At 45.8% G+C, this 16956-nt stretch overlaps 1 protein-coding gene across 1 annotated transcript in view; it reads left to right on the forward strand.

Moving 5' to 3' along the window:
• ddah1 (dimethylarginine dimethylaminohydrolase 1) overlaps positions 1 to 16956 on the forward strand; it is a 131397-nt gene that overhangs the window by 98679 nt on the left and 15762 nt on the right. Inside the window, exons 3-5 of the mRNA XM_043700070.1 lie at positions 4508 to 4607; positions 9539 to 9612; positions 11678 to 11797. Coding sequence (XP_043556005.1) covers positions 4508 to 4607; positions 9539 to 9612; positions 11678 to 11797 — 294 coding nt within the window. The remainder of the gene's footprint in view (positions 1 to 4507; positions 4608 to 9538; positions 9613 to 11677; positions 11798 to 16956) is intronic.

Genomic DNA, 16956 nt, shown 5'->3' on the forward strand with positions numbered 1-16956 from the left:
ACAGGCTGTTGCTGAATCCTGTTTAGGGTGGCACGGTGGCTCAATGGTTAGCACTGCTGCCTCACAGCGCTGGGGACCTGGGATGGATTCCAGGTTCAGGCGACTGTGTGGAGTTTGCACATTCTCCCCGTGTCTGCGTGACCCCTCCCCCCAGGTACTCCGGTTTCCTCCCAGAGTCCAAAGATGTGCAGGTTAGGTGGATTGGCCATGCTAAGTTGTTCTGTAGCGCCCAGGTTTGGGGGTTGAAGGGTTGGTGTGAACTTGATTGGAGAAATGGTCTGTTTCCCCTCTGTGCAGATTCTCTGAAATAGTGCGCAGCTTTTGTCTCTTTATTTAAGGAAAGATGTAAATGCATTGGAGAAAGTTCAGAGGAGGTTTACTGGATTGATCCCGGGTAGGAGTGGGTTGGGTTATGGGGAAGGGTTGGACAGACTGGGCTTGTTTCTGCTGGAGTTTAGGAGAGTGGGGGGGGTGACCCTGATTGAAATGTATTAGATCTTGAATGGTCTGGACAAGGTGGGTGTGGGAAAGATATTTCCTCTCATGGGTCAGTCCAGAACTAGACAGCTGTGTTTTAACATGAAGAATCACCCACTCAGAACGGAGATGACAAGATCTGACAAGTTGTAAGAACCCTGAGCATCAGAAGGCAGGGTCGGTAGGGTCAGTGAATATTATGAAGGTGGAACGGGATCAATTCTGGTTAGGCAGGGCCTGGAGGATTATTGGAGGTGAACAGGAATGTGGAATTCACAACACAAACAGATGACCGTGCCTTCAGTCAATGCCAGAGATGGCTCAAGGAATCAAATGATCTACCCCTGGTCGCATTCATTATTTATATGCACAGATCTAATGGCTAAGGGGAATGATGCACAGGTCTGAGCTGCTTAAAAAGAGCAAAAAGAGTGACTTTACCTTCCTCCTTGCATCAGCAAGGCCCAGGGAGAATCAGATAAGGAGCTGTGCACATGTTTGATGTACAGCAGTAGGATTTAGAATCATAGACTCATACAGCATGAAAACAGATCCTTCGGTCCAATGCTGAGTTGACATTACGTATGCACTGGAACATGGCCGGGGTCATGTTCCAATGGTCTTGTATTCAGCCATGTTCCAACATTCTCTTCACACATCCTGAAACACTGCTTCTGTGGTCTGATTACACACTGGAGTGCCATGGAAGAATATTATGAAGGCTTTGGAGACACCATACAGAAAGGGTTTACGAGAACAGATCCAATGTTGAGGGATTACACTATGTGGAGAGACTGAGGAAGCAGAGGCTGTTCTGCGTAGCACAGAGAAGGCTAGAAGGAGATTCGATCAAGAGATGTTTAAAACTATAAAGGATTTTGAGAAGAGTAACTAAGGAGAAATTGATTCCAACAACCGAAATTAGAGTGAACAGAGGATTTAGGATGACTGACAGAAAAATCTGGCCAATTAGAACAAGATTTGTAATGCACTGCCTGATAAGGTCAGAAATCACAAGACACCAGGTTACAGTCCAATCACAAACTTTCGGAGTGCTACTTGTATAGTCATAGAGATATACAGCATGGTCCAACTTGCCCATGCCAACCAGATATCCGAAACTGATCTAGTCCCATTTGTCAGCATTTGGCCCATATCTCTCCAAACCCTTTCTATTCATATACCCTTACAGATGCCTTTTAAATGTTGTATTTGTACCAGCCTCCACCACTTCCTCTAGCAACTCATTCCATACACACACCACCCTCTGCATTAAAAAGTTGCCTTTTAGGTCCCTTTTAAATCGTTCCCCTCTCACCTTAAACCTATGTTCTCTAGTTATGGATTCCCCGCCTCGGGGAAAAGACCTTGTCTATACTCCAGTGTAGTCTCAGCAACACCATATGCAACTACAGTAAGACTCCTTGTTCATGTACTCAAACCCTCTTGCAATGACACCCTATCCATGCCCCTCATGATTTTATAGGCATCTATAAAGTCACCCCTCAGCCTCTGACACTAGAATATAAAACTAAGGGTCACTATTTAAAAATAAAAAAGCAACCATTTCAGACAGCGATGACGAGAATTTGTTTTCTCACCAAGGAGCTTGAACCTTTGGAACTGACTTCCTGGAAAGGCGGTGGAAGCAGGCTGTGTGAATATGGTTGAGGCAGAGAGGGTTAGGTCCTTGCTGGGCAAGGCAGTCTGGGGTTTGGCAGGGATGTATGTGGAGTATTCAAATCAGCCATGGTCTTCTTGAGTGGGGAAGCAGGCTGGGGGTGGGGAGGGGTCGCAAGTGGCCCATTCCTCATCTGTACGCTTGTGTGATGACATCTCCCCTCAACCTCCTTTGCCCCAGGATGAAAACTCCTGGTCTCATGGGGAAAACCTCTCATTTGCTGCACCGTTCTGGGAAATCTCCCCAGTGCTCTCTCAGAGATGCCATGCAATTCGAGGCTGTATGAAGATGCTGTCGGAAAGCAAGAGAAACTAATGCATGCAGGATGCTTGGTCTGACCTGGTGAAAAGCATTGTAGCTTCAAGTTATAAAGAAAGGGACCCATCTGCTGAGCACAAATGCACATGGAGCAAGGAGCCAGCATTGCTGGTTCACATGTCACATCCATTCACATGTTAGAGTATGGAATATAACAGGCTGAGGCCTGGCTTACTGGGGGTGGAGGGCAAGGGAAGCAGAATATCTTTATAGTTTCTGGTTAATTCACTCTCTCTTATTGGCCTGTACCAAAGGTCAAAAAGCACCGAAGGACAAAAAGCAACACGAAATTCATTTTGTTCTTACTTAGTGTTTCACCAGGGAGTCCCTTCTGCTTAAAATGTACCTAAGTAGAAAAAAGACTTCTTCCTCATTAAGTAACTAGAGAGACTGCAGAAAGCTGTGACACAAAGGGACTTGAGGGTAACTTGTGCACAAAACACAGAAAACCAGTACACAGGGACAACAGGTAATCAGGAAGGCTAATGGAATGTTGGCCCTCATTTCAATAGGGTTGGAGTATAAGAGTAGGGAAGTCTTACTGTAACTGTACAAGGGGCTGGCGAGGCCACATTTGAGGTACTGCGAGCAGTTATGCTCCCCTTATTTAAGGAAAGATATCATTTCATTGGAGATAGATCAGAAAAGGTTCTCTAGGATGATCCCTGGGATGGAGGGATTGTTTGAAAAGCATAGGGTAAACAGGTTGGGGCTCTACTCACTGGAGTCCAGCAGAGTGAGAGGTGATGTCATTGAAACATATCAGATTCTTAAGGGGCTTGACAAGGTCAATGCTGAGAGGATGTTTCCCCTCATGGGAGGGTTTGGAACCAGAGAGCACAGACTCAAAATAAAGGGGCACCAATTTCAGACTAAGATGAGGAGGAATTTCCTCTCTTAGAGGGTTGTGAGTCTTTGGAACTCCTTGTCACAGAGAGCTGTGGGGGCAGTGACCTTGTGTATATTTAAGGCTGAGAGAGAGACATTCTTGATCAGTCGGGGAATCAAGAGTTCCAGGGAAAAGGGCAGGAAAGTGGATGTGAGAAGCCCATCAAATGGCAGAGTAGGCTTGAGGGGGCTGAATGGCCTCCACCTGATCCTATTTTTATGGTGTCATATTTTTAATCACTCCGTTAATTGTATCAATCCCAAATCTGGATAGGGGCACTTATCAGACCTTCCCTGTTACCTCTAACCCTGTGACTGAAAGGTGCTCACTCATTGTAATCTTACAAGGCTTATTGTGTCCATGCTTACTGAGAATGAGTTTTTCACTCTCATCCCATTTTCCAGCTCTTGGTTCATTTCGCTGCAGGGATCTGAATGTCAAGTCCATATCTACACAGGTCAGGCAGCATCCAAGGAACAGGAGAATCAACATTTCGGGCATAAGCCCTTCTTCAGCAATGAAGAAGGGCTTATGCCCGAAACATTGATTCTCCTGTTCCTTGGATGCTGCCTGACCTGCTGCGCTTTTCCAGCAACACATTTTCAGCTCTGATCTCCAGCATCTGCAGTCCTCACTTTCTCCTCCATATCTACACAATCAAGGTTACTAATTCTGCCACTCCATCCACCAGGGAGCCCCACCAAACAGATGCACCCCAATCCTTCTATCAATTATTTTAATTCTTATTTTTCACTCTACTAAGAGACATGAACTCTTCCAATCCTCCCCATCCAGGCCCGCTTTCATTCTTTACATCTCAATCGGGTCTCTCCTGAGCTTTCTCTTTTCTGACATCCAATCCCTCCACCCCTAACTGCCGTGTGTACTATCTACAAGATGCACTACAGAAACTCACCAAAGATCCTCAAACAGCTCCTCCCAAATCCACGACCACTTCCATCTAGAAGGGCAAGTGGTTTGTGGTTGAGGTGAATAGTTCACGTCAGGGAAAGCTGGATAAGTATATTGTATATTATGAAAGTTCAGGGTTGTGGAGAAGGCCCACTAGCAAGGATCATTGGGGTCACATGGGCCTGCTTCTTTCCTGCCATTTGAAACCAACCATTTCCTTTTCTTAACAGGTGAACAGTGTGAAGCAAGCTCTGGAGAAGCTTAATTTCAATATCGTTGAAATGAAGGACGAGACAGCAACTCTTGATGGTGGGGATGTCCTCTTTACAGGTATGTGTCTTGTATACAGGAACTCAGCAAGCAGTCAATCCATTCAGTCAGCCCTCTCAGTTAGTTTGTTCCTGAACACTGCGAGCTGGATCTTGGTAAAATTACATACAACCAGCAGCCCCACCCAGGTCCACTCCAACACTGATTGAGGTTATGGCCGGTCTCCAAGTCAACTCTACCTTTTTGCTTGATCCCTATATCTCTTGATTTTCTCAGTGTCCAAAGCTCTTAATTACATTCCCTACAGTGTGGAAACAGGCTCTTCAACCCAACAAGTATATACTGACCTTCCGAAGAGTAACCCACCCAGATTCATTTCCCTACATTTCCCCCTGACTAATGCACTTAACACTATGGGCACCTGACATGGCCCAATACACCTGACCTGCACATCTTTGGATTGTGGGAGGAAACCGGACCACCCGGAGGAAACCCACGCAGACACGGGGAGAATGTGCAAACTCCACACAGACAGTCGCCTGAGGCGGGAATTGAACCCGGATCCCTGGCGCTGTGAGGCAGCAATGCTAACCACTGAACCTCTGTACCACCCCTTAATCTTGAGCATAGCCAAGGTCTCTGCACCCAGAGCTCTCTGTGACAGAGGATTTCAAAGATTCATGACCCTCTGAGTTAAGAACATTCTCCTTATCACAGTCTGAGGCACATTAACGTTATGACCCCTTTCTAGCTTTTGTAGCCGTGGTGGAAAATGCTATTGTCCATGTTATGGTGACATATCAAAGCAATCTATTGCATTTGGACAATGTTGGATGATGTGTTAAGCTCCCAGATATGTGGTTGACTCTTAATTGCCCTCTGAAATAACCCCAGCAATCGATCCAGGTCAAGGGCAACTGTGGATGGGCATAAATACTGGCCCAGCCTCCAGGAGCAAATTACTGCCAATGCTGAAATCTGTCCTGGAAACAACAAATGCTGGAGATCCCAGCGGGTCAGGCAGTATCCATGGAGAGACAGCAAGCTAACATTTCCAGTCCAGATGACTTTTCATCAGAGCTGAAGTGAAGTGTGGAGGGGGACAGCATTAAAGCTATAGTTGGGGGCTTTGTTAGAGTGCTGGGATAGGAAGGCTGCTGATAGTGCTGATTAAATGATTGGAATGGCAGAACAATGGTGTCTGGATGTAGGTTTGCTCGCTGAGCTGGGAGGTTCATTTCCAGATGTTTCGTCTCCCTGCTAGGTAGCATCTTCAGTGGGGGTCAGGCGAAGCAGTGTACATGATTCCTGCTTCCTATTTATATGTTTAGATTTCTTTGGATTGGTGATGCCATAGAGTCATAGAGATGTACAGCATGGAAACAGACCCTTCAATCCAACCCGTCCATGCCGACCAGATATCCTAACCCAATCTAGTCCCACCTGCCAGCACCCGGCCCATATCCCTCCAAATCCTTCTGTGGTGATGTCATTCGCTGTTCTTTTTCTCAGGGGGTGATAGATGGGGTCTAATTCGATGTGTTTGTTGATAGATTTCCAGTTGGAATGCCATGCTTCTAGGAATTCTCATGTGTGTCTCTGTTTGGTTTGTCCTAGGATGGATGTGTTGTCCCAGTTGAAGTGGTGTCCTTCCTTATCTGTATGGAGGGATACTAGTGTGAGAGGTTCATGTTGTTTTGTGGCTAGTTGGTGTTCATGTATCCTGGTGGCTAGTTTTCTGCCTGTTTGTCCAATTTAGTGTTTGTTACAATCCTTGCACGGTATTTTGTAAATGACAGTAGTTTTGCTTGTTGTCTGTATAGGGTCTTTCAAGTTCATTAGTTGCTGTTTTAGTGTCTTGGTGGGTTTGTGGGCTGCCATGATGCCAAGGGGCCTGAGTAGTCTGGCAGTCATTTCCAAGATGTCTTTGATGTAGGAGAGAGTGGTTAGCGTTTCTGGACCTGAAACCCTGAGAAAAAGAACACGAAGTGACATCACCACAGGAAGTGACATCACCACATGAAATGACATCACCAACCCAAAGAAACCCAAACATATAAATAGGAAGCAGGAATCGTGTACACTGCTTCCCCTGTGGCCCACTGAAGATGTTACCTAGTAGGGTGATGAAACGTCTGGAAATGAACCTTCCAGCTCAGTGAGCAAACCTACATCCAGAACCTCAACCTGAGCTACAAATCTTCTCAAAACTCACTAACAATGGTGTGTCTAACTGTCAGACTGGAAAGGACAGACAGTCCCATTGGGGTGGGGGAAGGGGAGAGAGGGCATGGTGACAGAGAATGTAATAAGTAAAGCTCAAAGAAAGGGAAGGAGTGGGAGTGGGTTCACAATCTGAAGGTGTTGAACTCAACATTAAGTCCAAAATGTGGGCTCTCCTGTGATGCCAACATCCAATGGTTGAATTTTTAAAAAATACAAAAATAGTTCCTTGAAAGAGGAGTTGCAGAAAGATTCCTCCTCATCTCTGTCCCCAGTGGCCTACCCCATAATCTTAGACTGTGACCCCCCCTTGGTTCTGGACTCGCCTATCATCAGGAACATCCTTCCTATGTTTAGTCTGTTTAGTCCTGTTTGAATTTTCTAGGTTTCTATGCATTAAGCCCATCATTCCTCTAAGCTGTAGTGAATATCAGCCTCACCGATCCCATCTCTCCTCATCCCTCAGTCCTTCTGCACTGACTGGGACAGCTTTGTTTTGTCCTTTCAGGTACCAATCTGTTAGGGTGTTGGGAGGATTCCAGGACTGGGGCTAGGGGTGGAGGGAGGGGAGCTGATCTGTGTCCAATTGTCAAGACTTGCATAGAATTCCCCTTCTGGTATTCTCTCCCCTTGAAAGGGGACTTGCAGATAGATAGGATAATGAAGAAAGGATGTTGTCAGGGTTGGAGGATTTGAGCTACAGGGAGAGGCTGAAAGGGCTGGGGCTGTTTTCCCTGGAGCGTTGGAGGCTGAGGGGTGACCTTATAGACATTTATAAAATTGTGAGGGGCATGATAGGGTAAATAGATAGGATCTCTCTTCTCAATGTAGATGAGTCCAGAACTAGAGGTTTAGGGTGAGAGGGGAAAGATTTAAAAGGGATCTAAAGGTCAACTTTTTCACACAGAGGGTGGAATGAGCTGCCAGAGGAAGTGGTGGAGACTGGTACAATTGCAACATTTAAAAGGCACCTTAATGGACATATGAACAGGACGGGTTTAGAGGATATGGGCCAAGTGCTGGCAACTGGGACTAGATTAGGTTAGGATATCTGGTCGGCATGGATGAGTTGGACCGAAGGGTCTATTACCATGTTGTACATCTCAATGATTCTTAGTGTTTGGTTGATTCTTTCTAATTTAAAATATTCAGCTGCTTACTCTTCTGCAGAAGTTGACAACGCTGTAGTGTTCATAGATTTTAACAATTTGTTTTGGTGCTTGGAGTTGAGATGTTTTTGAGAGAATTTCTCCTTCTCCGTCGTTCTACTTCCACGTTTCCCAGTATTCGGAAAACCACTGACCCAGCACACTGAGAAAATCAACTGCAGATCCCAAATGAAAAAAGGATGTTGTAGAATGGAGCTGTTCCAAAAATGATCATCATTGTAGAACAGTACTTGGGTCTAAGAGAAACAGACTGCAGTGCCAGAGAGAGCAATAAGCAGAAGTCAGAGATTTAAGACAATTGGCAAAAGGAACAGCCTCAACATGGGAAACATCTTGTTTAAAATACACAGATATTCTTCTGTCTCAATTTCTGCATGAAAAGTACATCGTGCGCAAAATCTTGAGACATTATTATTCTGTGACACTGGGATTAACTGCACAAATTGTAATGTTGTTGCCTTGTAAATAATGATGGTGGGAGCTTTTAATAATTACTGCAATAGAGACTAGAGCGCTGCTTTCGCACTCATTTAGGTAGTCTGACACCTTTATTTTCACAGGCTGGTTTGCAGTTGGTTCTATCTAGTTTCTTTATGAATCTCATTTCTACATCAATTGCTGCACTGCTGTTCACGATGATATGGAAACATAGAAAATAGCAGCAGTAGGCCATTCGGCCCTTTGAGTGTCCTCCACCATTCAATATGACCATGGCTTACCATCCAACTCAGTCCCCTGATGTTGCTTTTGCCCCATGTCCTTCGATCCCTTTAGCCCTCAGAACTATATCTAACTCCTTCTTGAAAATATTCAGTGTTTTTATCTCAATTACCTTCTGTGGCAATGCGTCCTGCTTTTTGGGTGAAGATATTTCTCCTCATCTCTGTCCCCAATGGCCTATGCCATATTCTTAGACTGTGACCCCCGCCTTGGTTCTGGACCCGCCTATCACCAGGAACATCCTTTCTGTGTTTAACCTGTTTAGTTTCAAGTTTCATTCCTCTGAACTGTAGTGAATATCAGCCTCACCGATCCTGTCTCTCCTCATCCCTCAGTCCTTCTTCACTGACTGGGACAGCTTTGATTTGTCCTTTCTGGTAACGATCTGTTAGGGTGTTGGGAGGATTCCAGGACTGAGGGCCGAGTTGGGGGGGAGGGGGGAGCTGATCTGTGTCCAAAGGTCAATACTTGCACAGAATTCCTCTTCTGGTATTCTCTCTTTGTCTCTCCTACCTGCTGTAGACTGTCAACAAGGTGATGAGATTGTCCCACTCTCCCAGAGACCTAGCCCTATCCTTATCACTAACTTTAACTTTTCAGTCAACCTAACTTTCAATTAACCCAAACTTAACTTTGTTAGTAACATTAACCTTAACCGTAACCCCAACCTAACCTTAACACCCCCCCAAATTAACACTAATCTTAACACTAAGCGTAACACTAGCTTTAGCCCTAAGAGTGATCCTAAGCCTAACCCAAGTGCCATTGCAGCTCAGGGAGCGCCACACTCCCTTTAACAGTTGTATTCAGCTCCTCTGTAGGAGCCTGTGTGCTTGATACAATTCCAACACTGCACTCTTTGCACTTGCTCCTATTCAGGTAAAGAATTTTTTGTGGGTCTTTCGAGCAGAACCAATCAGCGTGGTGCCCAAATTTTGGCAGATGTTTTTAAGGTGAGTAAACGCTCTGTTTAATCTCAGTCTGTGATGTATCTGGAGGAGAGGAGTTGATGTGGGAGGGAATGGTGAGGTGTTCAATGGCACTTCGTGTGGGGCAAGCCAAAGATTAAGAGTAAAGAACGCATGTTGTGTCCTGTAATTATTTTCGAAGTGACAGATTTCTGTTTTTGTATTTATTCACTCATGGGAAAACTTGATTTTATTCAGTATTTATTGAGCAATTACTCTCTGACTCTCTATGTTTGAGTTCTCAGTCGGGAACAGCAGTTGCATATTGAGTCAGCGCTTTACAGCACAGAAACAGACCCTTTGGTCCAATGTGTCCGTGCTGACCAGATATTTTATATAAATCTAGTCCCATTTGCTAGCATTTGGCCTGTATCCCTCTAAACTCTTCCTATTCAATAACCCATCCAAATGTTTTTTAAATATTGCAATTGTACCAGCCTCTACCACTTCCTCTGGCAGCTCATTCCATACACGTACCACCCTCTGTGTGAAAACGTTGCCCCATAGGTCTCTTTTATATCTTTCCCCTCTCACCCTAAACCTATGCCCTCCAGCTCTGGACTCCTCCACCCCAGGGAAAAGACCTTGTCTATTCACCCTGTCAATGCTCCTCATGATTTTATAAACCTCTGTAAGGTCAGCCCTCAGCCTCCGATGCTCCAGGGAAAAAAAGCCTATTCAGTCTCTCCCTGTGGCGCAAACCAGTCATCCAGTATTCAGACACTGAATAGTACTATTCAGTGACTTACACTCATATGTATGTGCGTTCATTAAGTGTTTGTCTTATCATCGAATTTTATAACACAATCAGAGCTTGTTCAGCCCAGTACTGGATCTTTGATTGGTCCTGCTTCCCCACATAGCTCTTCACACACTGGCTTTGCAATGTTATTATTGAGGCTGTTTCCACTGGCCTTTCAGGCAGTGTATTTCAAAACATAACAATTCTCCTCTAATTGTTTTGCCAGTTACCAAAACTGTGATTTGTTCTCTCTGTTGATCTGGTTCCTCCTTGTCTATTTGATCACAGCCCTCTGTCAGTCGGGTACCAATTCATGGCTGTGCCTTCCTCAGTGGTGACTCGCCAGTGATGCTCACTGCCCTTACACTCACTCCAATTTGCTAATGGGGTCCTGTGGAATTACTCCACAGCAAAGTTCACCTGAGGTTCCCACTGAGGGTCACTGTTCAGCCCTTCTTGTTGCTCTCTCAGCAGATACAAACAAGGAACAAGTGTAGGCCATTCAGCCATTCAAGCCTGTACTGCCATTCAATAAGATTGTGGCTGAATGTTTCTACCCTTACTGTACATTCCTGCATTTCCCCAAAATCTTTTGTCCGCTTGTTCATCAAGAATCTGTCCATTTTTGTATTAAAAATCTTCAAAGCTTGTATACCCATAGCCTTTTGAGGAAGGGAATTCTCTCAGCCCTCTGAGAGAAAACTGTTTCCTTTTCTCTGCTTTAATAGATGACCTCCTACTTTTAAACTACGATGTGTTAGCTTGTGCGGACATGAATAGGTTTATTGGCATGATATGCTGGTAACGCTGTGGGTGTGTTGCGTCTGTCTAATTGTGTCTGTGTATATCGGATTGTGTGTGTCTGCACCTTTATGTATCTGTGTGTTTGTGCATATGTGTCTTTTTATGTTTATGTGTGTTTTCTGTATTTGTGTGTGTGTTTGTGTACCTGTGTGTGTCTGTCAGTGTGTGTGTTTGTGTACCTGTGTGTGTCTGTCACTGTGTGTGTATGTGTGTGTAGCTGTGATATTACCCAGTATCCCTGCACTAAGTACTCTCGGGACACCCTCACAGGCAGAGCCACACTGAAACAACAGATTTAACACTGGAAAGATGAAGTGGCCCACTCCACAGAAAATAACAATCAGAGTATTGCAGAAAAAACAGCAGGCAAAAAGTCAATACAACACAGAACAATCTTAAAGCAGCAGATGAATATAGTCCTGGTTATGTGCAATTAGCTGTAATTTTGGAGGCATTGATTTGGTTCAGCCATTAACGGACTAAGCTGATATTTGTTGATTACAGGACTATGCAGTCTCCACAGTGAATGTGACAGGTACTCTGCATCTGAAGACTTTCTGCACTATGGCTGGTCCTGACCTGATTGCCATTGGCTCAAGCATGGATGCTGAGAGGACTCTGGAGGTATGTAGGACATAACAGGAAGAGGCACTCAGCCCGCATTGGTAATTGCTGCTGCTAACCTTCACACCATTTCCCCACAACACCGCAACGTTTCCTCCAATCCCGGGTGCTCAGAGTTTACCGAACAAACACATAATGTGCTTTGTGCAAGAGAGGTCCACAGCATTGCCGCACTGTTATGAAGAACCGTTTCTGACCTCTCTCCCAGCCTCTGGTTTTACACAGTGGCAACATGGACAACTATTCAATAATATTACAATGACTACAAGCACCATGAGAGTTCCTGCAGGCAGGAAAGGTGCTATATAAATGTAGGATCATAGTACTGACAAATAAGGTACAATGGCAACAGGATGATAAGCCACAACAGGAATTCAGTCAATTAGCCTCAGATCCCCAATGAATTAAAAACATGAAAGGGACCAGAAGTTCTGCAGGGTTTTGGTAAGGATCTTTTCTTAAAAAGGATATAGGCATCACAGAGTGGGTCAGCATTTATTGGCCGTCCCTAGTTGCCCCTTGAGAATTGCCTTCTTGAACCGCTGCAGCCCATGTGCTGTGTGTTGACCCACAATGCCCTGCGGGAAGGAATTCCAGGATTTTGACCCAGTGACAGTGAAGGAACGGCGATATATTTCCAAGTCAGGATGGTTTCTGGCTTGGAGGGGAATGTGCTCCCATGTATCCGCTGCCCTTGTCCTTCTAGATGGAAGTGGTCGTAGGTTTGGAAGGTGCTGCCTGAGGATCTTTGGTGAGTTTCTGCAGTGCATCGTGTAGATGGTACACACTGCTGCTGCTACTGAGCATCGGTGGTGGAGGGAGTGGATGTGGTGCCAATCAGTGGCTGCTTTGTCCTGATTGGTATCGAGTTTCTTGAGTGTTGTTGGATCTGCCCCCATCCAGGCAAGTGGGGAGTATTCCACCACACTCGTGGTCATATCCTGTGTGGTGCAAATGTTACTTGTAAATTTGTACCAATTTTGTTTTAGATTAGATTACCTATAGCGTGGAAACAAGCCCTTCAGCCCAACAAGTCCACACCTACCCGCCGAAGCGCAACCCACCCAGACCCAGACCCATTCCCCTACATTTAGCATGGCCAATTCACCTGACCTGCATATCTTTGGACTGTGGGAGGAAACTGGAGTACCTGGAGGAAACCCACGCAGACACGGGGAGAATGCGCAAACTCACAGAGAGTTGCCTGAGGTGGGAATTGAACCCGGGTCTCTGGTGCTGTGAGGCAGCAGTGCCACCCACTTGCCACTTGTCAGCCCAAGCCTAGATATTGTCTAGATCTTGTTGTGTTTGAACAAGGAGTGCTTCACTATCTGAGGAGTGATGGTGTTCAGCATTGTGCAATTTTGCAATGATTTTTATTGTGCAAGTTTCCCCATATCGGATTAAGTCCAGTTCTGCCTGACCTAACAACGGGCTGAAGAGTGAGCAGTGACTCTGCATGGACATTACTGGGAGCTCGGCTGTATTCTCATTCCAGTTCAATAAATGTTACTAGAGCTTCTGCCCTTTTCAGCAAATCAGGGTTGCTGAGGGTAGCCAGGGGGCGCTATCTGTACACTGTCCCCCATCAAACACTCCCAGAACAGGGACAGCATAAGGTTACATACAGAGTAAAGCTCTCTCTACACCATCCCCCATCCAACGCTCCCAGACAGGGACAGCACAGGGTTAGAAGAAGAGTAAAGCAACCTCTACACTGTCCCCATCAAACACTCCCAGGACAGGGACAGCGCAGGGTTAGCTGCAGAGTAAAGCAACCTCTACACAATCCCCCATCAAACACTCCCAGGACAGGGACAGCACGGGGTTAGCTGCAGAGTAAAGCTCTCTGTACACTGTCCCCATCAAACCGTCCCAGGGTATTGTTGGCAGAATGTTCTGGCATTGAGAACCTGATGGGCAGTTTGTCCCCTTCCTTCCTTCACAATGTTACCCACCTTCCTCACGCTTATCCAGACACCAACCTCTCACCAGGGCACAAGTAAAATGCAACTCCAATTACAGGAAGACAGCAAGGACAAAGGCGATAGAGATCACAAAATAAATCAGATAATGTCTTTACCGCCGAGTGAACAAACATTTATACATGACAAAAGAATTGTTAACAGCTGTGCAATGAAGCTGGGTGGCAGGGTGAAATGTGAGGAGGATGTTAGGAGATTACAGGGTGACCTGGACAGGTTAGGTGAGTGGTCAGATGCATGGCAGATGCAGTTTAATGTGGATAAATGTGTGATTATCCACTTTGGTGGCAAGAACAGGAAGGCAGATTACTACCTAAATGGAGTCAATTTAGGTAAAGGGGCAATACAACGAGATCTAGGTGTTCTTGTACATCAGCCAATGAAAGCAAGCATGCAGGTACAGCAGACAGTGGAGAAAGCTAAAAGCATGCTGGCCTTCATAACAAGAGGGATTGAGTATAGAGGCAAAGAGGTTCTTATGCAGCTGTACAGGGCCCTGGTGAGACCGCACCTGGAGTATTGTGCGCAGATTTGGTCTCCAAATTTGAGGAAAGACATTCTGGCTGTTGAGGGAGTGCAGCGTAGGTTCGCAAGGTCAATTCCCAGAATGGCGGGACTATCTTACGCTGAAAGATTGGAGCGACTGGGCTTGTATATCCTTGAGGTTAGAAAGCTGAGAGGGGATCTGATTGAGACGTATAAGATTATTAAAGGATTGGACACACTGGAGGCAGGAAGCATGTTTCTGCTGATGTGCGAGTCCCGAACCAGAGGACACAGTTTAAAAGTAAGGGGTAGGCCATTTAGATCAGAGATGAGGAGAAACTTCTTCACTCAGAGAGTGGTGGGTGTGTGGAATGCTCTGCCCAAGAAGGCTGTGGAGGCCAGGTCTCTGGATACTTTTTGGGCGGCACGGTGGCACAGTGGTTAGCACTGCTGCCTCACAGCGCCAGAGACCCAGGTTCAACTCCCGCCTCTGGCGACTCTCTGTGTGGAGTTTGGACATTCTCCCCGTGTCTGCGTGGGTTTCCTCCGGGTGCTCCGGTTTCCTCCCACAATCCAAAAATGTGCAGGTTAGGTGAATTGGCCTTGCTAAATTGCCCGTAGTGTTAGGTGAAGGGGTTAACATAGGAGTATGGGTCTGGGTGGTATACGCTTCGGTGGGTCGGTGTGGACTTGTTGGGCCGAAGGGCCTGTTTCCACACTGTAAGTAATCTAATCTAAAAAAAAAGAGTTGGATGGAGCTCTTAAGGATAGTGGAATCAAAGGTAATGGGGATAAGGCAGGAACAGGATACTGATTAGGAATGATCAGCCATGATCATAATGAATGGTGGTGCTGGCTTGAAGGACAGAATGGCCTACTCCTGCACCTATTGTCTATTGTCATAAATAAGGCCGGGTACCCTGAAAGGTCAGTTGAAACCACAATGAGAAGGTTGTTTTAATCGACTTCTGCTGAGCCTGGTTTCAAATAGAAATTAATAATGTGAGAATTTTGAATTCAGTGTCACTGGTCGTGGGAGTTGCTGTGCACTTATTCACCACAATCTTGCAAACCTGTCTGTTGTAATTGTCAGAGGGACATGACACCAGGTTATAGTCCAACAGGTTTATTTGAAATCACAAGCTTTCAGAGCACTAACCCTTCGTCAGGTGCAGTGCCTTCGTCAGTTTACTTGGTGAAGGGGCAACGCTCTGAAAGCTTGTGATTTCAAACAAACCTGTTGGACTCTAACCTGGTGTCATGTGACCTCTGACCCAGTCGGCTCCCTGACTTCATGTTGTACTTGCAGCTGAGTGCAAACTCTGTGTGTCCTTTATTATTTTTGTCTGTGTTCCTTCTTGTCTGAATCATTGAATGCTTTGCTTCCAGTTCATGTCCCTTCCATCAGTGTCAGGGAGGTACTGGAGATCAGTGAATGATGTAGCTGAAATCTCTGGGTTGCTGTGCTGGGATTTGTGCTCAGCAGCTGTATCTGTGCTGGAAGGTAGTCTATCTCTGAGCAAACTAACATCTCTCATAATCTGCTGGTTCTTATTTCTGAAACACAGCAGTTTGAGAAAAGGTGGCCTACTTCACGCTCGAAATGAACTTTCTTTCAGCAACATGACTTGGTATGAATCTCCAGCATAGCTGGTGTTTAGCCTGTGACTAAGGTACATTTGAAACCAGGGAGTCCCCAGTGTAGTCAGCACTCAGTTTTGAGTGAATCGATTTCAGTTCACTGATAGGGTGAGCCCATTGGAGAAGGGATGCAATCTGTCCTAGCCCCTGTTTCCCCTTCTTTACCACGTTAACAGAAACAGAAATTGCTGGAGAAACTCAGCAGGCTGGGTAACATTTGAGGGAAGAAACCAGAGCTAATATTACACGTCTGGTAACTCTTCGAGGGTTACAGGGAAAACACAGGGAAGTGGACGTAAGGAATGTCGGATCATCCATGATCCTATTGAATGGCAGAGCAGGCTCAAGGGGCCAAAAGGCCTATTCCTGTTCCTATTCCAGATGGATTTATAATGTCCTTGCAGGCTTTGTCGTTGAATTTTGTTTGATCAATGTCATAATCATTGAGTCAGACAGCACAGAAACAACCTTTCCGTCCAACCAGTCCATGCCAAACATTATCCCAAACTAAACTAGTCCCACCCACCTGCTCTTGACCAATATCTTTCCAAGGCAAAAGTGAGGACTGCAGATGCTGGAGATCAGAGCCTAGATTAGAGCGGTGCTGGAAAAGCACAGCAGGTCAGGCAGCATCCGAGGAGCAGGAAAATCAACGTTTCGGGCAAAAGCCCTTCATCAGGAATGAAGGCAGGGAGCCTCCAGGGTGGAGACATAAATGAGAGGAGGGTGGGGATGGGAAGAAGGTAGCCAAGAGTACAAGAGGTGAATGAAGGTGATAGGGGGAGGGAATGAAAGTGATAGGTCGGAGAGGAGGATGGAGCGGATAGGTGGTGTCTCTCAGCCTATACTTCAGAATCCAAACCCTACCCCATTGAGGTAGTCAAGCCCTTCCACCCCTGCACCCTCTCCCCTGGAGTTACCTGGGTCCCAGCAGTGTCAGAGGGCAGAGATTTGTGCCAGTGAAGGGTGGTACCCTGTCTTTAAGAGGTTTCTAACAAAGCTTTCCAGTCCAGATTTTATCCAATGGACTGAATTTTAAATTCCCCA

The sequence above is a fragment of the Chiloscyllium plagiosum genome, chromosome 11 (assembly GCF_004010195.1).
Source record: "Chiloscyllium plagiosum isolate BGI_BamShark_2017 chromosome 11, ASM401019v2, whole genome shotgun sequence".
NCBI classification, from domain to species: domain Eukaryota; kingdom Metazoa; phylum Chordata; class Chondrichthyes; order Orectolobiformes; family Hemiscylliidae; genus Chiloscyllium; species Chiloscyllium plagiosum.